Source organism: Pleuronectes platessa, chromosome 24 (assembly GCF_947347685.1).
Source record: "Pleuronectes platessa chromosome 24, fPlePla1.1, whole genome shotgun sequence".
NCBI classification, from domain to species: Eukaryota; Metazoa; Chordata; class Actinopteri; order Pleuronectiformes; family Pleuronectidae; genus Pleuronectes; species Pleuronectes platessa.
This window is the reverse complement of record NC_070649.1, coordinates 3,839,348-3,862,730: the sequence shown is the minus strand read 5'-3', so window position 1 is coordinate 3,862,730 and position 23,383 is coordinate 3,839,348. Positions and strand designations below refer to the sequence as shown.

At 45.1% G+C, this 23,383-nt stretch overlaps 2 protein-coding genes across 2 annotated transcripts; both read left to right on the top strand.

Moving 5' to 3' along the window:
• Positions 1–645: 645 nt before the first annotated feature.
• On the top strand, positions 646–9,508 carry LOC128430857 (cystathionine beta-synthase). Its single transcript, XM_053416953.1, has 15 exons — positions 646–785; positions 3,711–4,014; positions 4,269–4,375; positions 4,552–4,686; positions 5,056–5,135; positions 5,674–5,878; positions 5,987–6,078; positions 6,187–6,312; positions 6,425–6,509; positions 6,598–6,703; positions 6,946–7,023; positions 7,109–7,243; positions 7,353–7,461; positions 7,686–7,770; positions 8,669–9,508. Exons 2-15 carry the CDS (start codon positions 3,719–3,721, stop codon positions 8,797–8,799), a joined length of 1,770 nt encoding a protein of 589 aa, XP_053272928.1. The 5' UTR covers positions 646–785; positions 3,711–3,718; the 3' UTR covers positions 8,800–9,508.
• Positions 9,509–10,393: 885 nt separating this feature from the next.
• LOC128430856 (uncharacterized) lies at positions 10,394–22,701 on the top strand. Its single transcript, XM_053416952.1, has 10 exons — positions 10,394–10,521; positions 12,562–12,707; positions 13,326–13,407; positions 13,559–13,694; positions 13,890–14,092; positions 14,189–14,325; positions 14,413–14,554; positions 14,648–14,929; positions 15,145–20,455; positions 21,304–22,701. The coding sequence occupies exons 1-10, from the start codon at positions 10,396–10,398 to the stop codon at positions 21,312–21,314; spliced, it is 6,576 nt and encodes a 2,191-aa protein (XP_053272927.1). The 5' UTR covers positions 10,394–10,395; the 3' UTR covers positions 21,315–22,701.
• The last annotated feature ends 682 nt before the right edge of the window (positions 22,702–23,383 follow it).

Sequence of the window (23,383 nt, the reverse complement as noted above, 5' to 3'; positions counted from 1 at the left end):
TCATTTCATTTGCCATTAATACACACGTTGAAACCAATGGTGACAGATTAATTTATATAAGTAACAGGTAATTTGATAAAACACCATTTTAAGTTAGGACTGAAACAATTTTGAATGAAACCATCTCCACCAACAGCCTTGTTAAAGTTTCCTGGTTGTGGATAAAGTAGTTCTTCGTTATCCAGCTAACAAACAAACAAACAACTAAATGTAAAAGGGTACATTTCTATTCAGGGTCCAATAATGTCTCAATTATTCTTATAGGTGTTCCAAAATTCATAGATCCTCTTCAGGGAGCGTGGCAGCTGTCTGAACACAGGAAATGACTTCTCTCTTAAGTTTGTAGGAAAAAGGCAACTAAAGAAACTAATGTTTAAAATGAACTCCAGCTAATTTCTGATCATTATGATGCTTTTTAATTGTGTGAACCACAGACAAGTAAACAAGTGGTAACGTGGGTTCTCATGCGGCGTGTGTTCGTTCGGTCAATAAACAAAAAAGTAAACATGTGTCGCGCGCCCACTTTTTCCCACATGCCCTTTTGCTATGGGAAACCCTGCGCTCTGATTGGCGGGGTTCACCAAACAGACGCCCTTACGGCAACCAATCAGAGGACGCCGTGAAACTTAACCCACGTCCTCCCACGTGTGTCGTCACGAAAGATTCCGGAGCCCTCACGCGGATGCTGCTCACTCCGCCGGCACCGCTTCACCGGGACTGACGCGTTTTACCCCCCCACTATATATTTACTCTTTGAATCAAAGGCTTTTTGGACACGTCATCTGGTGAGTAGGGTTTAAGATCGACTGGAGAATTTCACGCATCCACGTGGGGGGGGGGGGGGGGGGGGGGTATGTCACGTTCGGTGCGTGAACGCGGCTCCGCGGATGCGTTTTTTCTGATGCAACACTGCAGCCGATGCGGTGTTGCGTTTTCTCGCTCTCCGCCAATCACGAGAATCAATACGTTCGAATCCCGCGTGGTTGTGTTCGGTGAATTCTCCCAGTCGCGCGCGTGTGTGTGTGTCTCTGGTTCTCCTCCATCAAACCAGAGCCGGCTCTTGTGTGTCCTTCGTTGTCATCCTTTTCGTTCTCTCACGTGTTGTGTGTCTTTGTTCGATGCGGCAGATAATCGATCATTTGCTGCAGGGATACTAATATCTATCTATTCACCCCTCATTCCATACCCGGCTCCATTTCCCAGGAGCCCCGAGGGGACTGGCTTTTCTGGCAAAGGTTCAAATCCCAACAATATTTACCTTTTCGGTTAGAACTCACAATTTCGGAGCTGATCATAAGAGAGGTTGTCTTTTTAAATATCCGTAAAACACAAACATGCAACGATCACGATCACTTATGCTTTTGATCATCTAATAAATCTCTCTGTAGTAACCGTTATCTCTAATATCCTTCCAGTGACGGTCACTCTTTTGCATTGGGGAGTTCAGAGGTCATCGTGAAGTTAGGGGTTCGATGCCGGGGGTCTCCAGGGCCGTGCATTCCTGCTGCTCACATTTGGCCCCACCATTTGTTATGGCTGAGTGGATCTCTATAGCCAAGCTGTGCCGCCCGTGTTGTGGCGAGCAGCTGGTCGAGCGGTTTGAACCACCCCTGTGCCACTTAGTGGAGAAACCTCAAGTCCAGAAAGGTCTGAGAAAAGAGGGGAGCGGTGGAACATACCACAGGAGATTAGAAACGCCAGAGTTTAAGCAGATAACCAGGTCTGATATGGTAAGACTATTACAAGGGGGGTTTCATTAGTTTGGGTTTAATCTAGCCAGGCTCGGATCAGGTGATGTGATTTCTTTTTTAGCTCTTTGGCCTGGGAGGTATTTGAGGATCCTTGGCTCAAGTGAGGAGAATTAGTGAAATTTAAGTTTCTCCTCCCCCCCCCTCACCCCAGGGTCTTTTTTACTGCCTGGGCTCGGTGCTGCATTTGCATTCACAAAGGATCAAGTTGCTCTGTTGAACCTGTGTGGTCATCGCATGTCACCAGCACCCTCTCCCACTACGAACCAGTATAACCTGAATATGCACCCCGACTGGCCTGGCCCCCGGGAATCTGACTTGGGCATTAAAGGAAGTTTACATGTAGAGAATGAACGCCATTGGACTTCTTTTATTATCTAGTTTGTCAGAACTGAAAAAGAACACGGATGAATAAATCTATAGACAAACACAACAAAGAACCTGATAAGGTTGTTGGTTAGGTTCTTGCGTTGTCGAGTTTGTTGTGTCGTTTGACCTCGATTTCTTAGTCATGGTGAACACGATGTGGTTTCATACTTGCTGGAATTATTTGTCATCAATCGAGAAGGAGTGATTTCTGGGAAAAGAAACTTAGCAGGGGTGATGCATGTATACTTTCAGGATGTGGTATTGCATCAGTGCATACATTTACAAACTTTCTGAAACCAGTCATTTCTGATACTGGTGTCAAACGTCTTGTTTGTTGTGACGCTTTCCGAGGACGAGTCCTGGTTTCTGAAGTAGCAGCGAAGCACTGGTGTTCTGTTTGTTTTACTGGACGTGTCTGAACATGTGGTGCTGGTCCACAGGAGTCAGCAGCAGATGACTGTTGTTGACTGATCTTTGAGAACCTGCCATTAAAGGGGGCCCCTGGTTCAACAGCTGGCCCCTGTGTGCGCTCTGTGTTAGTGACGCTCCGTGGGCCGATGGAAAAACCTAACGCGCGTGTTAACAAGTTAAACAGAGATGTAGACGCATGAACGGTTTTGTTCTTATCTGTGAAATAGATCAGATCTGGAGGCCCTCTGCCAATTGCTTCCCCATTAATGATAATAATCAATCATAAAACTATAAAATCAACTGCATTTGCCAATTCATTTCCTATCAGTTGACAAACTTTTAATTACTTATCCATTTTCCCAGGCCCCTCACTGGACGCCTGACTGCTGGTTATCACCCGGCAGCGCCACTGACCTCCACGTTAAGATCATGTTTAGCTCCATACGGGCGAGTTTTACAACCTTTTACTGCTGGAAAAAAAACAATGATTGAGTCGATTTCAGCTTTACATTCACAAACAGAGTTACTGTGAGATGGAGGTGCACGGCTGCACTGTCCTTCTGTTTCTCACATGACTGATAATCTCCCCAACACTGTGAAGGTCTGAAACTTGGTCTGGCAACAAAGTTTCCGACCGACACAGTGTTACCACAGTTTTGTGTCAAATCACCTGGTGAAGATTGCTCCTTTGTGCTGACATGACTCAGCTTTACAAGAAAGAAGGGTGGTGCAGTGTTTGTTTTTCACTGGCTTCTGCTGTTGTGTAATAATATATTAATGTGGTAAGAAATCTACGGTACGCTCGTCTTAAAGAAGTACGTAGATTTAAGACAGTTGAATATGACACAGTCAATTTAGGTATACAAGCCTCATAATACAAAGAAAAAAAACAAACATATAATGGACATTTTCTCTCCGTGCACAGAAGGGCTGGAGGATTGAGTTCATTATAATTTGTAAATTTTCATTAACTTTCTACAAACTTCTATATTGAAAACTATAGAAATCCCACCTCCTCCAAGGTCCAGCAGTCCCTTTTAAATTTAATCAAGCTGCAGCAAATTACACAAATGTTTAGATGCTCTTCCCTGAAATAAGGAAGTTGCTTTTCCTCAAAATCCATGGAACTATGCAAAAACGCCATCACTCTTATAATAATCCCATATTTCCCCGTCTCCCCAGGGTAAGCCATGCCGTCAGTTCCCTCCACCAAAGAGGCGCCCGCCAACGGCCCCGTGTGCCCTCACGCTGCCAAGCTGCACAACCACAGCAACGGAGACGGCAAACTGCGGGAGGGCTCGATACCGCTGAACGGGGTCGACAAGAAACCCACGGCGGTGGACGCCGAGGAGTCGCACCAAACCATTCAGATCGGCACAAAGAACGCGTCTCCAGAGAGGAAATGGATCCGGCCCGACCTTCCCAGCCGCTGCACATGGACCCTGGGAGCCTCAGGAGCCGACTCTCCTCACATGCAGGTTCCAAGGTCAGTGTTGTGTCGACTTTCACAAGAACATTCCAATCAAACCCACGCATCTGTGGGACTTAACTTTGGTTGTTAAAACCAGTGAAAACAAATTCAAAGCAATAACTGAAACGTAAACACTAGTTTTCCACAAGTTGCAGCAAGTGTCACGTCCGCACCCTCGTGGTGGATCTGCACACAAACACAACCTCTGTCTGACCTGTTTTTCTCTTTCCACCGAAACATTAATTCTTCTTCCTGCTTCCTCATCCCAGGAACGTGGCCCCGACCATTCTCCCAAACATCCTGCACAGGATCGGTGACACTCCCTTGGTACGCATCAACAAGATCCCAAAGGCGTTTGGACTCAAATGTGAACTACGTGAGTCAGCCAGCCCTCGAGTCGAGACACATTCTCAGATCAAACAAACATGTGGTTGATGCGTTGAACTCATTGACGCCATGCAAACAGGTTCGACTCAGGATTTGTTCCATCCTGCATCAGTGCATCCTAAAGCTGCAACAAATCTCTCTGCTCTGTTGTGTGTTTTTCTCCAGTGGCCAAGTGTGAGTACTTCAATGCCGGCGGCAGCGTCAAGGACCGGATCAGCCTGCGGATGGTGGAGGACGCTGAGAGAGCCGGGCTCCTCAAGCCTGGAGACACCCTTATAGAGCCCACCTCTGGAAACACTGGTACGTAGAAAGATGCCCAGTGGAGCGTGCACCTCCACCAGTCCCCCATCAATCACACCTTGTCGCCAAATAAAGGAGACAACGCAGGTCATGATTTCAATAGTGGAAGAATGATAAGTTGATCCTGGATCAGCTCCTGTGTCTGGATCCTCAAAACAAAAATGTAATGGCTTCTTTCTCGGGCCGTGACTCATCCTTCCACAGAGTTTCGAGGAAATCTGTTGTAAACAAACAAACTGAGCTGGAAACGGTAATGAAGCACATGTGTGTTATTCTGCTCCTGAATGAGTAGAAGGAAGGTCATTTAAAGGCTTGTGTCGACCAACGGTTTAGTCAAACTTGTGTGTTTGTGTGTGTGTGTGTGTGTAGGTATTGGATTGGCCCTGACTGCAGCAGTGAAAGGTTACCACTGCATTATTGTCATGCCGGAGAAAATGAGCATGGAGAAGGTCAGTGTGTGTTTCATTGTAAACAATGTCCCTTTTGATTGATTACTGTCAATTATCAACTATTACTATCATGAGATCTAATGGTGTGTTCATGTCCTCTAAGGAAACGACAGGGAAAAGCAGCTTTCAAGTTCACGCGTTTCCTTTTAACACTTGACCTCTTGGTTTTTTTTTAACCCAGCCTGTTTGTCATTGCAGCACTGAGCTCCATTAAAATACGAGACTGTCTTAATTATAACCTACTCTCCACAGATATTATGAAAACTCTAAACTATTAATAGAATCACTTTGCAGAGTCATTCAGGTCCAAATACTTTTTAAAGCTAATGGGATTTTTAGCCTGTGGTAATCGTTATGTCATGGTTTATAATCCATAAGTTACACATGTTGCACATTGGCTTTTATATGCATCTTACATACAAACATACTGGCACAGAAGACATGTGTAATATATGAGACACATATACTCATCCAGTTTTAATGGTTCACTTCATTCTGCCCTTTTTGTCCTGATTTTATCTCCGTGGTCTCTGGCCAGGTGGACGTGCTTAGAGCTCTCGGAGCCGAGATCGTCCGCACGCCCACCAGCGCTCGCTTCGACTCGCCGGAGTCTCACGTGGGCGTCGCCTGGCGCCTCAAGAACGAGATCCCCGACTCCCACATCCTGGACCAGTACCGCAACCCGAGCAACCCGCTGGCTCACTACGACACCACCGCCGAAGAGATCCTGGAGCAGTGTGGCGGTACGAAGGCCCTTTTACCCACAGCACCTAAACTGAAACTATTTTAAAATCCAACTAGATTTCCCTTCTTGTCGTATATTCAAATCTCGACTCGTCCACTCCCAACAGGCAAACTGGACATGCTGGTGGCCGGAGCAGGCACAGGGGGGACGATCACAGGTATCGCCCGCAAACTGAAGGAGAGATGCCCCAACATCAAGGTGAGTCGTCTCTGTAATAACTATCTTCATTCCCTTTCCAGCCGCGGCTGAAAGGAAGTGGAATTCCTCTCTGCTGAGCCTCTCATTATTTATAAATGGTGTGTGCAGATTGTTGGTGTCGACCCAGAAGGCTCCATCCTGGCTGAGCCTGAGGAGATTAACAAGACGGATAAGACCCAGTACGAGGTGGAGGGCATCGGGTACGACTTCATCCCCACCGTGCTCGACAGATCAGTGAGTTCCACTTAACTTCTGTTCCTTTTCTTCCTCTCTTTTCTTTTCTTACGTTTATCTGACTCACAACTGCATATTTTAATCTTTTACTGTCCCCCCCCCCCCCCCCCAGGTGGTTGATTCGTGGTACAAGAGCAATGACGAGGAGTCTTTCAACATGTCCCGGATGCTGATCCGAGATGAGGGTCTGCTGTGCGGTGAGTCCTGCGTGAAGTTGCAAAGTCCGAATCTCTCAGTGCACGAGTTTGAATCCCTCTCACGTGTGTTCGCTCTTCCCTCTGACAGGAGGCAGCTCTGGAACGGCCATGGCAGCTGCGGTGAACGCCGCCAAGGAGCTGAAGGAGGGCCAGCGCTGCGTGGTCATCCTGCCAGACTCCATCCGCAACTACATGTGAGAGTCCCACGTGTGCCTTGACCTGAAACCAACCACTCAGTGTTATTGTTGAAATAGGGTTTTACTGGAAAAGTCCTAACCATAACTTTCATGGTTAAAGCAGCGGCAATGTTTTTCTCTAGAAAACACACGATAGTGACTGAAGAATCTTATGTTCAGTGGACCTTCAGTACTGGCAAATATTCTGGTTTGGTTCCTAGTGTTAATTCTAACACGACTCTTTATTTCCCACCCTCCAGGTCCAAATTCCTGAGTGACAAGTGGATGGTAGACAAGGGCTTCCTGCGGGAGGAGGACCTCATGGTGAAGAAGCCATGGTGAGTGTTATTAAAGGGTGTGTTTTCCTCCTCTTGTTGTGTGGTTTTCTGAAACCTGAGCCCTGGTGTCTCTCCTGTGCGTCAGGTGGTGGAACTTGAAGCTGCAGGGTTTGAACCTGTCGGCCCCCCTCACCGTGCTGCCCACCGTCAGCTGCCAGAAGACGATCAAAATCCTCAAGGAGAAGGGATTCGACCAGGCTCCCGTAGTGGATGAGGCTGGGTGAGGGCTAACATACTGCTGATCTGGAGCCTGTGTATCCCTCAGTCCCTCGGCTCCTTTTGTGCACTGCTGAGGTTTAACTCCAACCTCTGTGTGTGTCTTTGTGCAGGTTAATTCTGGGCATGGTGACTTTGGGGAACCTGTTGGCGTTGATCCTGGCAGGGAAAATCAAAGTGTCAGACCCGGTCAGCAAAGTGCTCTACAAGCAGTTCAAACAGGTCAGACCACACTTCAAACATCTCTGGTTTAACAGGTTTCATTTGTTCATTCTTAATCCCGGTTGGATTCCCACAAATCGTGTGAACTCTGCTTTAGAAGACTTTTTTAAGAATCCCTCATTAGTGGGTCCACCTGATGCTAAATGGAAAGTATTTCTCAGCTCTTAAAGGTCTGAGAAAACCCCACAGTTTGATTTCTGCTAAAAAGCTTTTTGCCTCCACAGATCCGTCTGACCGATAACTTGGGAAAGCTGTCCCGGATCCTGGAGACCGATCACTTCGCCCTGGTTGTACACGAACAGATCCAATGTGAGTAGAGTACATTTTCAGACACACACGTAAGAAGAAGCTTAAATTAATGTTAAAATAATTTTGTTTGATCTAATTAAACCTAGAAATAAGTTCTTATTTATTCATATACATTTATTCCTTTTTATCTCAAATCAGCTGATGCGTGTTGTTATCTTCAGCAGTTTAGACTGAGTGAGGGGTCAATGTCGGTCTCAAGGACTCATTATTGACCGCTCTTGAACGCAGCACGCCATCACCACCACGTTCAGAAGCAACACTGTTTGACTCAGTGTGACACTGATCGTTTCTCTGATACATGAGGACTGAAGTCCGGCCCGATGGCCAGAATCCCAGAGATAAACTGATTTCGGTCAACTCACGGTTGACACACCTCAGCTTTTTGTGTGCCAGTGTGTGGTTGTGTTAACGCAGAGGAAAATTCCTAGTATATTTGATATGTTTTTAAGCCAGGGCTGGCTTCTGGTAAGGGACAGATTGATTTTTTTTTGTGGAAATCGCGTGTTAACGGGTCACGTCGGCCTCTATCACCAAAAGCTAAACTGTATTTCCCTCAGGGGATAATAAAAACCAACATAGAACTAAAAGTGAGTAAATATCACAAAATCAGAAACTTGAGTCCTTATAGATTCTAATTTTGCTTCATAGTTAATCGATATGAAAACAGGCAAAAGTTCCTCTTATCAACAAGAGGTGAACAAATGCCAAGTGTTGTTTACAGTGTGTTCTGCTGCCTCCAAGTGGCCAAATAGTAGAACTACACTGCTTTTTATTTTTTACATGCAGTAGGCTCACATCCAGTCAAACACTTTTCACGTGCATTATCGTAGTGCACACACAGACAGATGTTTTTTTTAGTAATAAATCATCAACACTGTTCTTCTGTTCCTTCCACCAGACTTGACGGACGGCTCTCCCAGCCTGAAGCAGATGGTGTTCGGGGTGGTGACGGCTGTGGACCTGCTCAACTTTGTCACAGGGTGGGAAAGGAGGGAGCGATCCATGTCGGAGTCGACCGACGAGATGTGAAAGAATGACTGAAATACGCGCTCCTGTTCTTCATACAATAACAAAACAAACAAAGCGCCAAGTTTAGTAGCCTTTAGTGTCTGAGGGATGGTGTAGTAATTTTAAGTTATGTTATGATTGAGCTTAGCTTCTTTTTAACCTCTTTTTCTTTTTGGAGAAAATGATTTGTTGTTTTTTTAATGTTTGAACCTGAGTCTAAAATATAATAAACAAATTATACTGTGCCACTCGGTCATTTTGTGATATTTCCGATTTGGGGCACGTGATTATTACTTCTTATAACTGCTGCTGTAGTGTTCTAAGCAATATTTTGTAAGTTCAGAACCTTATTTGTCTATTTGTCGAAGTATGTGATGGTTTCATTACGGCTTTATGTACCGATCAAACATTACAAATAATAGAAGACCTTCATCTCATTTATCAAGATAAGACAAGTAGACAGCTGCTGTGTATATAAAAGCATATGCTCTCTGGTGTTGCTCACTATGTGCTGCTTTTTCATTTGAGTATGTGTACACTGGAAGAAATACATACAGGGTGTAATCACCTTTCTTTAAACGATCATGCAGTGGTGTTCCCCACTCCCATTTCAACTCAGTGCCTGCGATGATACTATAAAGTGACTGTTGAATCTTAGCTGTGTCTAGGAGAATCATTTGATATTGCATCATGAATGTGTATGATACAATAAATTTAAAGAGTCTCTAAACGGTCGTCAGAGTAATTGGATAAAGAATATTGCAATAACCGTAATAACGTCATTCCTGATTTCCTCAGTACTGAAGGGCAAGAAAATCAGGAAGAGAGCTGAATATATCTACAAGTATATGAAAATGTTAAGGGTTATATTTTGCGACAAATGTTGTGGTTGCATTTAAAAAGATCAGAAGGGTAAGTAATACACATACAGTATCTATTTCTGATTGTTTTGTAACTGGAAGTAAAATATTATATATTATTTGTTTGAAGTGCAAATCAGATTTGATTTGTGTAGACAATAAGCCTCATAGGGCTGAAGAATCTGTAAAAGGTGCGACCTCTTCTGTCCGTAACACAAATAAAAAAACAACAGCAACAAGAAAGCAACACATCTCTTTGTTGTGCTTTGTGATTTATCTTAGTGACGTCCACACTTAATTACAGAGTGTACCTAAACACAACCATCGAAAAAAAACAATTACATCACCATACAATAAAGTGGAAAACAGTAATATACTGAATAATGCATAATGGAGTAGGCTACATTATCTTTGTGATAATAAAATCCTAATAGTGTTGTTTCTTCGGAGACAAAACGACTAATTAGTTTCATTAATCAATTTTCCAATTTGCACAAAGGTACGTGAACGCAGATATTGACAGTCATTGTGTTTGTGTCTGCCATGTGGGTGGTGGCGCATGTTTTACTGCTCGGGGAGCACCGTGTGGGCGGGGAGCCGTTTCATCAACCGTCCCCTGCACAGCCCCGCCCCCTGTCGGTGTAACCCGGTGCACTGAAGGAGCGTGGTCCCCCGCGTTGCTCTCCTCCAATCAGCGCCGCCGGTGGGGATGTATGTGTTGTGTGTCCGCGGCGACGAGCGGGGCCACACGGGCAGTATGGCGGAGGAGGGCGGTGTGAATGAGCCGGAGGAGCTGGAGACGCGGCTACTCGCTCTGTCCGGCCGCTACGCGAGCGAGGATCTGCGGGCCGACAGCCGGGCGTTCTGCGCCGACTTCTGCGAGGTAAGGAGCCGCGGCCGGAGCGGGTGTCCGGGCCCCGGTGTCGAAAAGACGGAGCGGGTGCGCTGGCCGACTCCCCTCCCCCAGAAGGGCTCGCTCCGCGGCTAGCGTTAGCTCCCAGCCTCGTACCCGCGGAGCTAACGACCCGCAGTCGACCCAAACACCCACAAATCCCCGTAACGCCATGTGAATAACACGTCTAATGGCGCGGGCCCGTCCTCTGGGGATGTTAGCGGCGCCGCGGAGTGTGAGATTCAGTTGTATTGTGCTAATTATTGTTCTGTGCACAGGAGGCAAAGCTAACTCGGCTACTCGCCAGCTGGCCAGCTAGCCCGGGTTTAGTTAGCCCGAGCCGCGGGCTGGACAAACTTTCTGCAGCCCACACAGTCGGTGTGATCCCCGGCTGTGTGGCAGGTAGCATGTTAGCATGTTAGCTTCTCGTCTCTGGACCATGGGTCGTCCTGCGAGTGTTAGCTTCCGTTATCGAGCAGAGATCAACGCCTCCGACGTATTTCGTAACGACCCCCCCCCCCCCAAAAAAAACAGCAACAAGACGTAGGTGCAGCCACAGACGGGGTTAGAACCCTCCTACTGACGGGGGGACACGGTCAACTCAACTACTGACACTGCCGAGATGTCCATCTTTATGAATTCACTGGGCCACTGGCGTTTAATCCAATGGTTTCCGAAATATGTTGGCACAAATCAGGGGGAATCCACAAAGAATGTTTTGACTCGACCATCGTCCACGAAGCCCAACTTGTTAAAGTCTTATCTGACTCTCCCAACAGCAACAACACACGGACTTGTACTTGCATGCTTGCAGAAATGGATAACAACATATTTCTAAGTTTTTATGATACAATAACTTTGGAGGATTCGAACCAGTCACGTTTGACCCTTTCATGAAGCACAAATGTGTTTTTAAACAGAGATTAGCTGATCAATTAAAGTGGAAGTGCCTGTAAAGCCCAACAAAGAAATGCTTCTCAATGCAAGATATGGATGTGAACATGCCAGCTTGCAGAAATGGATAACACAACTACTGGTATCACACGTCCCCATACACTGAAATTTCATGATACAATAATGTTAAGAGGGTTCAACAGCTCCGTTTATTGACTCATTCAAATGTTGGTTCAAATATCAGCTGGTAAATGTCTCCCTGTCCCAGAAGAGTCACATATAAGGTTGTAGCCCAGTTGCAGATGGTGGGAAATGCTCAAACCAAGATATTAGTTCTTATTTCTTTAGTGGGTCCACAGTCGTTAAAGTCAATGCTTTACTCAACATAGTAGCGTATTTTGGAGCCAATTTACCAGATGATTCAAACATGGATTAAATCATCTGGTTTAATCCATATTTTAAACCAGATGAACTGCCAAACATAAGTTGTGATGCTTGCTAACTGCCTGTTGTTTAATTGAATAGGAAGCTGTGTGTAATATTCCTGAGGAAAACACAGATGGTTCACAATCCCAGTGGTGCACAAGAGCAGTGTCTGGGGTCTCCATCATAACAGGGCTCTACAAGCTAATTGAATTGTATTGCAGACAGACCCCTGGCTTACATAGGTTTACATCGTGCACTGTAATTACATGAAGTCATGATGAAGGCTGCAGACATAACCATTAACAGCAATGTGATAATATAATTAATAATATGACCCGACAACCCTGATGCTTGCCATGGTAATCAGTGATTTACACAGCTGTCTGTTTCCTCTTGGTTTTTAATGTTTAATAATCAAGGTATTGGATGTAGGGCTGTAACAAACAGTTAATCTAATGATTGTTTGTTATTTAGTTCAATCCCACGTATTAGTCTGACCAACAGTCCAAACCACAACGATACGACAATCAAACTAATAAATGATCAACGCAATTGTTGTCAATAGCATCTCTTTGATTCTTTATTGGCAACACTGCTCACATTCCAAAGTACCTCTAACTACAGTCCAAACATCTAAAGCACCTGTCGACAGCAACAAACTGTTAAATGTCTGTGTGAGTTTGTTTCTGACTTTGCCTTTTCTCCCTGCAGCTGGTGGAAGAGTTTGCCTCTCGCTGGCAGGTGCCACTGCCTCAGCTCAGGATCCTCGAGACGGCTGTCCGCTACTTTTCCCGAGCCTCGACCTTCTTCTCGTCAAACTGTGATCACGTGCTCCACACACTCAGCAGCCTGGCATTGTGAGTACACACACTTCCTGAAAGAGGAGGCTTCCTTGGCGTAGAACAGAGTCAAACCAATGTGACACACTCCTGCAAGTTTTACTACGAGTTTATGGTGGAGACTTATCACTGAAACTAATACAAGTTTACAAATACATGAGTCATAACCTCTTGTCTGAATAACTGCGTGAGGGCATTGTCAACACTTCCTGTCTGAATTGTAGTCGCAGATCAACCAGACAGAACCAAGCCAGTGGTGAAAAAAACTTTCAAACCAAATACATGCAGAAAGAATGTGATTATTCACACATGCTAAATAAAACCAATGTTTCTATGTATTTGTTCACCAACTCTGAAGTGTTCATTCTCTGTGCAGCTGGCTGCAGCGTTTATGAAACAGAAGGTTGATTTTGGTTCTCTGGCTCACACAAGCACGTTTGTGAGCCAGGAAAGCCCCTGGAGTTCTGCCAGCTGGAGACCCAACTCCGTCCTCTCTCCCCTAGGGTCTCCCCTCAGTCTCCCAAATAACTCTTTATCACAATAAATGTGTTTTAGATCCATATAAACAACTGAACAGTTCATACATATAAAATTTGACTTTGTTGGTATGGGCTAATGCTTTTCATCCCCCTACAGGAGTGTTTTTGAGCTGCTGCTGTTCTTTGACCAGAAGGACTTCCACCAGGAACCACTGAAACACTTCACTGTCACATTCCAGGTGAGAAGGAACAAACAAGTCAGAGATTAGAAGCATTAGGAGATTATTTTATAGTTTCTCAGTGAGCTTCACTTCTAAGAACAGGCAACTGTCATGAAAACACTGTTACTATCTTTAAAGCTCACTGCTTTTTTGTCCCTCATCCCTCCAGGAATGTAATTTGGTCCTTGCGAGGCATCAGAATGTCCACTTACTTCAGGTGGAGCGGTTGGTTCAGGGCGACGGGCCTTGGGCCGACTCAGTCTTACAGGCGATCCTCAGTGAGTCCAGTTTACCTCAGAATGAAGGTAGGCAACATCTCTTGTCTCATCTCTGGATTCCTCTCATACTCCTCTAAAAACACTGACGTTGTAACATAGTCTAATTGGACACGGCCCGTTTACCAGAATCTATTTAAACATTACTCTCTGGTTGTTTATTGTAAATCACAGCAAATGTTTGCCTCATTAATTTGTCTCTCTCCTGGCTTGACCTCTCCTCAGTGGACGGGTGCATCAGCGCTGAGCTGCCGGTGTTCTTTGAGCTCCGGGTGCGCTACCTTTTGTCCTGTGAGCGGGTCAGCGAGGCCATGGCCCTGGCTAGGTGCTGTGCTCGGCATCCCATGGCAGGCCGGCACTTGTTCTTCCTCCAGGTCTACCTCACGTGGCTTTACAAAACGTCACAGCATGACCGCCTGCATAAAGAGGTGGGCTGAGTCACTGTTGTTTACTGTCTGTGTTTTGCTTGGGTACCCCACTGAACTGTCGTTACACTGATACTTTCCATTGCCCTCTGATTTCAGATGGATGATGTTAATAGCGAAGATGCTGTTCACATCATCTGTAGTTTGGAGTGTGAGGAACAGGATGACTTGTTACTGGGCCTCAGCAGAGCCTTCCTCTCCCAGCAGCTCCGCAGGGGAGACGTGTACTATTTGTGGTAAGTGGATGCTTATTTAAAGTGAAGCTGGTGGTTAAAATCTGCTTTAAATGCGATTAACAAAAATCTAAACTCTTTTGTCTGCAGTGATCTTGTCTTCATTTGGAGTAAACTTCACAGTCGGTTGGACACATCCGAGCAAGCTCTACTCGAGGAGAGTCATCAGCTGGTGCTGTCGGCCACCAATGTGAACTCGATCTTTCCATTCATGAGAGCCATACTGCAGGAGGTGAAATGGATATTTGAAACGCAGTGATAGTGTAGTGATCTTAATCGAGGTGATTTATTAACATGTAAAATCCTGTGTTTGTAATTTTTCTAGCTGGGTGAAGATGGTAAACAGTTCTGTGTGGAGCTTTGTACTAATGCCCTGGAGTCTTGCCTTCCCTGTGATGTCGTCACCAAGTCCCTAATCTACAAAACCATTGCTGGCCTGCTTCCAAAGGACCTGGAGGTTTGCCGGGCGTGCGCTCTCCTCGTCTTCTTCCAGGAACGCACAGTCGAGGCCTACAAGAGGGTGTACCTTCTTTACATGCATCCCGATCAGGAGTACCACGTGGAGTACAGCCCCATCGGGAATCATGTTCGCTTTGAAATGCTCCAGGTAGAGTTTCTTTTGTGGCAAATCATGACGTAGATACAGTTTGAGATTCTCAGACCACGTTCAGGCCTGGTGCTTACATCTGTTCATCTGATAGAAAGCTCTAAGTACAAGTGACTGATGTAAATAACTGGTCTGTCGATTAAGACTAGCTGTACCCTGTTGTTTGTCATTTTTCCATATTGTTGTACCAAAACAAATGTTCTCTCTCTCCTCAGGTCTTGAAGAAAGATCTCTACTTTGACCCAGAGTTTTGGAACCTCATTGCTTTGCGGACCAATTGTTTGAAATTGATGAGCGAGAAAGTGGTCAGTGCTGCCCTTGAAGAAATCATGGAGGACAAATGGATCTCTAACTATTCCACCAAAAAGCCTGCTTCACGGTCGAGTACATGTCGGAGAGGAAAGAAAAGGGCTCTTCAGGCAGCAGCAAAGAAGCGGCACCAGAGAAATGATTCTGACACTGTATCCAAAAGACTAAAGGTGGGCCCGGGAAAAACACAACTAAATGATGATCATGCTGTAACGACGAAAGGCGCCCAGGGGTTACGACCTCTGAAGGACAAATCATCAGAACCTTTGAGACGTTCATTTTGGCGGCTAGACAGAATACAAGACAACGTCACCATTAGGTATGGAGAACACAGACGCATCACACGGCTCTCCGAGAAGAACCCACCAAAACGAAGGATTAGAAAACCCAGGTGGCTTCTGGAAGACTCGGCAGCTCTTAAAAAGAACAATGTTTCTGCCGATATCAAAAAGCACGAGTTGAGACATCAGCAGCATCATCAATCTTCTGAAACCGGTCAGATCAGGAACAATGCAAAACACAAAGCACCAGTAAACTCTCATTTAGGCGGAAGGGAAATCAACAAGCACCAGAGAGGGTTTTCTTTGGATTATGTTGAACCAGCGCAGCCTCCACAAATCATTCTTGAGCTCTCCTTACCAGACAATGAGCTGATGGGTTCGTTTACAGATGAATCTGGCAACAGACAGAGAGGATTTCCTCAAGTTCTTCTTTACAAGTCCACAGTGAAGCTTCCTGCCACATCACAACCCGTGAAGACTGTCCATCGCAAGGAGGTTGTTCTAAGAGCGAGGGATGCCGCCATGTTTGTAAAACAGCTGCACTGTTACGCTCGCCGCCAGAAAGGAAAGGGACATGGATTGACTGTTCACGGCTCAGTATCAACTATCACACGTTCCTCTGTGCAGGGAAGTCCTCCTAAAGATGCACAAAGACGGCGCTGTGAAAAGCCTGAGGGGAAAGGTGCCCCTCGGACACTATCTGAAGTTTTAGAAAAAGTCCATCCAGTTTCACGAAAGACGTCTGCAGCAAGAGAGACTGCTGACGCTCCACAGACACCAGCAGGGGCCAAAGGGACAAAATCTCCAGTCTCAGACAAGGCCCCTCAACCTGCAGGCAAAGGGAAAGTGTTACGCAACATTTCTTCAGCAAGAGATAAGTCTGCTGTTGAAAGGAAAGCTACCACTGCGTCACAGACATCAGAAGAAACTGACAGAACAGAAACCCCGGTGTTAGATAAGATCATTCAAGCTCAAACAGTGTCTGCAAGAGAGCTCTGCGAAGAACCTGCTGTTGAAATGAAAGTCACCATTGCCTCACAAACCTCCGCAGCAGCCAAAGTGCCACAGTCCCCAGGTTTAAGTAAATGTAAAGCACAAAGTGAAGAAGACCTCCCCAGAATCACTGCTTCATCCAAGATGACCACTGCAGACAACAAGCAGAGAACAGCTGGGGACCAAACCCCCCCGGTCTCCGCCGAGGCCTATAATTCAAACCCTGCAGATGCAGATCCTTCACCCTCTCAGACCCAAGATGGTGTTCTCAGAGACGGCGAAAAGGAACAGATGTCACTCTCCTCGCTGGCTGAAAAGATTCCTGTTGCCAAAGCAAAAGCAGACACTCCAGAGGTGCTAAACACAGTCTGCAACAACATCGCTGAGGCGGACTTGCATCCACCTTGTGAGAGGGACACAATCCCCAGAGGAAACATGGTCACTCTAAGTAAAGGATCAGAGCCTCGGGCTGTTTATTCGCCTCCAGACCAGGAGGCTATGAATGACATATCTGCTCTGACGTTAGTAACAGAGATGGTTACCGAACATGCACCTGAGGCGCTTGCTCGAGATCTGGAGAACGACAAACCGCGAGCTCCAGAGAATAGTGCCTCCAAGGCTTCAACAGTTAAAAGTAAAACTAAAGTACCTCATAATATCCGGTCTACCTCCAGCTGCTCTGTATCGGCACAGGAAGCCTCCACAGTCAGTGATGTGCAACTGAACAAAGGGACAACGGCAACTCAGGATATTGATTCAGATGGATCCAATAGCAGTGAGCCAGAAACAGAGGAATCTAAGTTGGAGTTCAGTTGTACTTTCTGTGACAAGTTCTTTAAGGGAAGTCGTGTCGTGTCACACGCAATGTTCCATTATCGAAGAGATGAGTGCATGTTTTGCAGGACGACGTTCAAAGACGACCTCTTAGCCATGATGCACCTGTCTGCTCACATAGAGAAGCTAAAGAAGAGCAAGGACCAAGAAAACCGGGTCTCTGAGACCAAAGGTATTTCCACACCGAAAAGCTCCGCCAAAGATAACACCGCGAATATGTCGCCTGCTCGCCGTGGGAGGGGGAGGCCGAGGAAATCTGATTATGTTCCTGAATCAGCAAGTCCTCAAGATCCAAGGCCCCCTGAATCCAGAAAGTTGAGATCGAAAGACAAGCCAGCAGATGAAAAACCTCCACGAGAAAAGACACAAAACACTTCAAACCACCTTAATAGTGAAACTCCTGTTCATAAAGTCAATGGTCATATTGGAAAAAATAAAGAACTTGGACACGTTGCCAAAAAGAAAGAGGTTGTCACAGCGAGAAGGGATTTGGAAGCGGAGCAGCCACTTCCACAGCAGGAGAAGTCCCAGGAAAGAGCCAGTGATGAATCTGAGAATCATGAGTCGTCAGAAAACGAAGATAAAAAGATAAGAACTGAATCTCTGCCGTTCCTGAAGGCTACCGCAAAAGAGAGGAACGTGGAGCCACAAGAGAAAGTGAGTTGTCCCGTGGATGGATGTGTTTGGTTTAAAGACTTGTCGAAAAAGCGCGTTGCCCTCCTGTACCACGCTCTGGATGATCACCACGGGGAGCTCAAACCTTTAGAGCTGGCGTTCCGTGTGGGAAACAGTAGATGTTCTATTTGCATGAGGGTTTTGTTTAGTTTCAAACACTTTCAGCATCACGTCGAAAGGCACAGAGTCTCTCCTCGGCACCCGTGCCTTCATGAGGGCTGTCCGGCCCGGTTCAAATCAGGAATGGAAATGAGACGCCATGCCAGGAGGCACAATCCGCTGCAGGCAGTGTGCTGCCTCCCTGGTTGTTCTCAACTATTTATTTGTCTCTGGGCACTAAACCTTCATGAACGAGAGCACTACACTTCCAAACCGACAACACCACACAAGATGACGAGTGAGGAAAAAGGCAACAAACATAATAACACAGCAGTTGGGAAGAAACCGCAGCATAATGAGCCAAAAGATGCCACCGCTCTGAATAAGAGTTTGAAGGCTGTTTGTAGATTAAGAAGACGGGCTGCACATAAGTCGTCATCGAGAAAACACTCGAGAGCTCCTCTCTCCAGTGACAGGGACTTGAATGAGAGAAATGAAACCGAGGATTCAAATGTCTTAAAGAATCTGTCCAACAAAGACACCTCTGCACAGCCGACTGTTCCAAATCTGAGATTAAGACAAACGTTAAGGAAAGTATCAAGTACAACCATGGCAGCTCGTAAAGTCATCTCATCGTCGGTGTTAAAACGCAAAAACAAAGCGAGGCACAAGTTCAACAAGAAGCAGGTGAAAGTAAACGCAGACGTTCCCAAGAGAAGAGGTCGTCCTCCGAAATTAAAGAAACCCGTGCATGATGAAAACACGTCTACTGGTCAAAACAGTGAAACCCTCATAGAAAAAACGGCTTTGCAAAACGATCCGAAGAATCCAGCTGAGCTTTCAAGTCCGAGTCCCAAAGCAGCAATGGCCTCAGATGTTAGCGACGGTACAAAAGAACAAGAAGTTAACAAAACTACAAAAACATCACTGAATGAATCAAAGTGTAAGAAATCAGTGAACAAGCAGATTAAGAAGAGTCACGTCAGTTCAAATCCATCAATCAGCAGGACCTCAGCGGACAAGACACGGAAGTCGACCACTGACAAAGTGAAGAAAGTCCACAAGGCGAAAAAGCGCTCCTCTCTAGAAAGTGGTTTCCAAAGTGCTGCTTCAAATTCCAGCGAGTCAAAGAAGCGCAAGGTTACAAAGAGCAAAGTGGACACAAAGACAGAGTCTGATTTGAAAGAGACCACCGAGGTGATATCTGCTGCCCAACAGGTTGAAGCCACAGCAGTCGTCGTAGATGAGGATGGAAAAGCAACAACAGAAAACAAAGACTTGACGCATAACTGCACCGGTGAGTCTGTGCCTCCTGTTGCAGCGAATGATTTGGCAAATACACCTTCAGCCACATCTGGAGAAGCAACCGAGGAGAAATCAACAAAACCGCACCTCACGAAAAACGAGAGACCGAAAGAGAGTAAAACTAAAACGGCTTCTTCAGGCTCGGACAAGGTCAAAAAGAATCAGAAAGATGTTAATAAAAAGCAAGACAATAAGACTGTCCAGGAGAAACGGCCACGCAAGGACCCGAGCAAAACACCTGCAGTGAAAAAGAAATCAAAATCTGTAGTTCAACCAGAGGATGGAGCTAAAGCAGCAGCAACAGCATTGGAGAAGAGCGATCAGAATGAGGAGGGCAAAGACAAGGAAGATCCAACTCTTTCCAGCTCTTGTTCCTCAGCCCCTGCAGATACCAGCAGCTCGAATGAGAAGACGTCTGCCACTGAAGGGAACTCGCATAAAGTAAAATCACAGAAAAAGTTAAAGAAGAACTCTGACCCAAACAAAGAAAGTAAGAAGCGTACGAGGGTTCCCAAAGAAGGTCACACAAAGAGTATCAAAAGATCTAAAGGTGACCGTGTCCCATCAGCAAAAACGTCTAAAACTGAAGTCAAACCATTCACTGAGGTCAAAGCCGCGGGCGAGGAGAGCTCTGTAGGCCAGGAGGGAACGGCTTCAGCGGAAACACCACCTTGTCCAATCAGTAGCTCTGGCTACTCTGTCATTAACAGAAAAGCACCGGATCAAGTCGTGAAATCATCGGTGTGCAAGGAAACGCTCGCCTTGTACGGTAAGAAGCCCTACATGCGTCTGCCGCCCACGGCGTACCTGGACGAGAAGTACATCACCATGCCAAAGCGGAGGAAGGACATGTCGCCGTTCGAGACGACTCAGAGGAGCCCGCCTCCGGGACTCGCCTCTGTGGCGGCAGCGCAGCCGAGACAACGATGTGCCAAGTGTTTCGCTACGTTCACCAGTGCTGAGGAGCTGCAGGCTCATCTCCAACTGCAGAGGTGCTCCAACCTGTTTGGGTTCGACTCGGACGATGAAGGTGAGAAACTTTTGTTATGGATCAGTCAAATCAAAAGTGCCAACACAGATCCACTTCTATTTTACTTGAACTATTTTCCAAGAAAAGTGACCTAAAGTAGATTTTTTTTTTTTTTTAAATTCTCTTTTTATTTAGACAGGCACATTTCAATCACATACATTAAATACAGATTTAGTCTGTCAAGGACATAAGAAAGGATGTATGTAGTAAGTTTGGGTGATTTTGTTCATACTGCCTTTCTGGGTTTTTTTTTTTTTTTTATGGACCTAAATTACTACATGTAGGAACAATAACAGGTAAAAAGAACACAACCGGGGAGCGCACATCACATCAAAAGAAGGAGGATCACACAAAACACAAGTATATTCAAATAAAATCTGATCTAACAGGTTTTACATACTCAGTCCATTTGTTCCAGGTCTTATAAAAAATGTCTTTCTCGACCTTGAGGGAAAAAGAGATCTTTTCCATAACATAAATCTCATACACAATTTCAATCCATTCATCAATGGTGGGAGGGTCCACTTTGAACTATTTCCTCGTGACACATTTCTTACTAGCTGCCAACAGTATAGCGAGCAGTTTTTTGTCTTTTATGTTCCACGTTTCAAACAATATATTAACCAAAAACCTAAAGTAGATTTTTATGTTCGAAGTCTATATTTACCTTCACCAAGGAAGTAATGTTTTTTGTATATTTATAAGTAAGATTACACAAAAACAACAAAGGAATATCTATGAAACTTGGTTGAAGGATGTGGTGTGAGTCAGGGAAGAACCCATTACAATACAAGCATAAAGAATAAAGGTTCAATTTGTTAAAGAATCTTCTTTTTGTTTTGTTTCAGGCAACAGTTGAACAGATGTGATCCAGTCTCAGCGGATCATCGTCTCGACTGCAGAGCGGACCGACCTGTGGACCTGCACGAAGCCCCGGACGGGTCATACCTCAACAGACTCTTCTCTGATTGACTTGTTTTTTGTCATTTGGACAAAGACTCCTGCATCAGGCGTTGACGCGGGAAGCCGAGAACTGAAACTTGTGCGACCTGACGTTTGCTGCAGCATGTGCCTGTTAGCGCGAGGGAGCGGCAGGAACACATCACACAGCCAATCAGTGAAAAGGGACTACTGACCTGGACCCCAGTCAGACTGTCAGCAGACAGCTGGTACTGAAGTGCCTGCTCTGGAAGCGCCCCGGCTGCCTCGAGCGGCTTCGACTGGTTTGGAGGTGAAGCCTTCAAAAGACGGGGCTCTTGAAATCTGTGAAAAAAAGACCTGATGCTCGATGGACAGGCTGCTCCTGCTCCCACTAGGATTCATATTGTTCACATCAGTAAGCCATATCATGACACTTTTGCTTTTTGCACTCTTCCCACGAAATATCTTCACCTTTGTTCTGCTTAATTTCTTATCATGTTATTTTAACATCCTGAGGTTACTAATTTAACGTAGAGTCTGAACTTTGAAAGATGTAAGATTTCTATATCAATATCTAACTTGAAAGGTTTTTATGTATAATCATTGTTTAAATAATTTGTTATCACCCGCGGGGTTGATTAGGTCTGTTCTGCTTGTTGTCATCATCAGGAACCAGTAGGGGTCAGCGTGCACCAATCTTCCTTTCCACATTATTTAACTTTTATTTTTCCCTTTTACGAAACAATTTTATATTGATGGAATCTTTTGCAAACAGTCAAATTTATACATCAACATTAGCTCCATTGCATTTGTTTCAAGAAATGCTTCGTCTTCCAGTCCCATCCATTGACTTATTTCTTTTTAGCCGAAAAGACTTCCAAATGTGCCAGTATCCCACTAACACTCTGCCGGATCTGTCACTAATCCGCTCTGCTATCGTTCACCGTCAGTGGAGCGGCTGATGTTTTGGCTTCTGTGATATTTTCTCACTTTAATCTAGATGTTAAATCTTTCTGTCCCCATCTTTACTGAACTGTACAAGACCATAGAACCATTGTGATTTCTCTTTTAGGCTGAATGTTGTCTTTCAGGATTCCTCCAGAGAGGAAGAGAGACGTGGCAGTCAAACTACCGCAGTTTTAAGTGTAATTAAGGAGGAGGCAGCCTGAGTCTTTAATGAGCAGCAGCAGGTTATATTTATTTATGTTATTTTCTATCTTTTGTAAATATTTGAAGAGTTTCAATGGCTTATTATAAAAAGGGGATGTTGGAGTTGGGTTTATATTTTGTCCTTTGATGAAAAAATAAAACTTATTTCAATTCTGTTTGGCCTTAAAGTGTTTTCCAATTCAGCAAAAGTGTAAAGTTTTATCAGAGTAATGGGAAGTTTGTCCCATGAGTAGGGAAAGAAACAGATACGACAGCAGTGGGCTGCAGAGGAAGAGGAAAAACTAAATGATGTCTCTGCTCTTCAGAAAAGTTTGTAAGCCAACACGTGGAGCTAGTGGATAAATCCAAGAGGGGGAACCTCGGTGTGCATAACCCAGCAATATAACACTTGAGCTGTCAGTGTTTGCAGCCCTTTGAGCCAGTCACACTTAAAGTTCCCCATAGTTTATATATCTGATGAGCTTTTTTACTTTTTTAACTTAGTGGTTCTGAGACTTGGAAATACAACAGTTGAAATGAAAACAATATCCATCAAAGCAGTTACAGCTCTATGAAACACTTGTTTTCATAAGATGAGATTGATTATGATTATTCTCAAACTCGTATGTTTATACTTGAATGACCTTTTTTCTGATTTGAGAAGGAACTGAACTCCACCTGCACACAAAAGACCTGTATTTCCACCCTCAGGATCAGATTCTCCACCATGAAAAAGATAATTATTTTGGACCATGAGATAAGAATGCAGATAATGACAAGAAGCATTAACTCAGAATTAAAGCTTATTTCTTCCTCATTGTCGAGGTCAGAGTAGAGCTGAATCTCAGCTGTATCATC

What these genes read in the sequence shown, in the direction of transcription:
- LOC128430857 (XM_053416953.1), top strand. Translation starts at nt 3,719, where the DNA reads ATGCCGTCAGTTCCCTCCACCAAAGAGGCGCCCGCCAACGGCCCCGTG. An exon ending in CTCATGGTGAAGAAGCCATG is followed by an intron (nt 7,024 to 7,108) that starts GTGAGTGTTATT and finishes CCTGTGCGTCAG; the next exon opens with GTGGTGGAACTTGAAGCTGC. An exon ending in TGTACACGAACAGATCCAAT is followed by an intron (nt 7,771 to 8,668) that starts GTGAGTAGAGTA and finishes TCCTTCCACCAG; the next exon opens with ACTTGACGGACGGCTCTCCC.
- LOC128430856 (XM_053416952.1), top strand. Translation starts at nt 10,396, where the DNA reads ATGGCGGAGGAGGGCGGTGTGAATGAGCCGGAGGAGCTGGAGACGCGG. An exon ending in TCTGCGCCGACTTCTGCGAG is followed by an intron (nt 10,522 to 12,561) that starts GTAAGGAGCCGC and finishes TTCTCCCTGCAG; the next exon opens with CTGGTGGAAGAGTTTGCCTC. An exon ending in ACTTCACTGTCACATTCCAG is followed by an intron (nt 13,408 to 13,558) that starts GTGAGAAGGAAC and finishes TCATCCCTCCAG; the next exon opens with GAATGTAATTTGGTCCTTGC.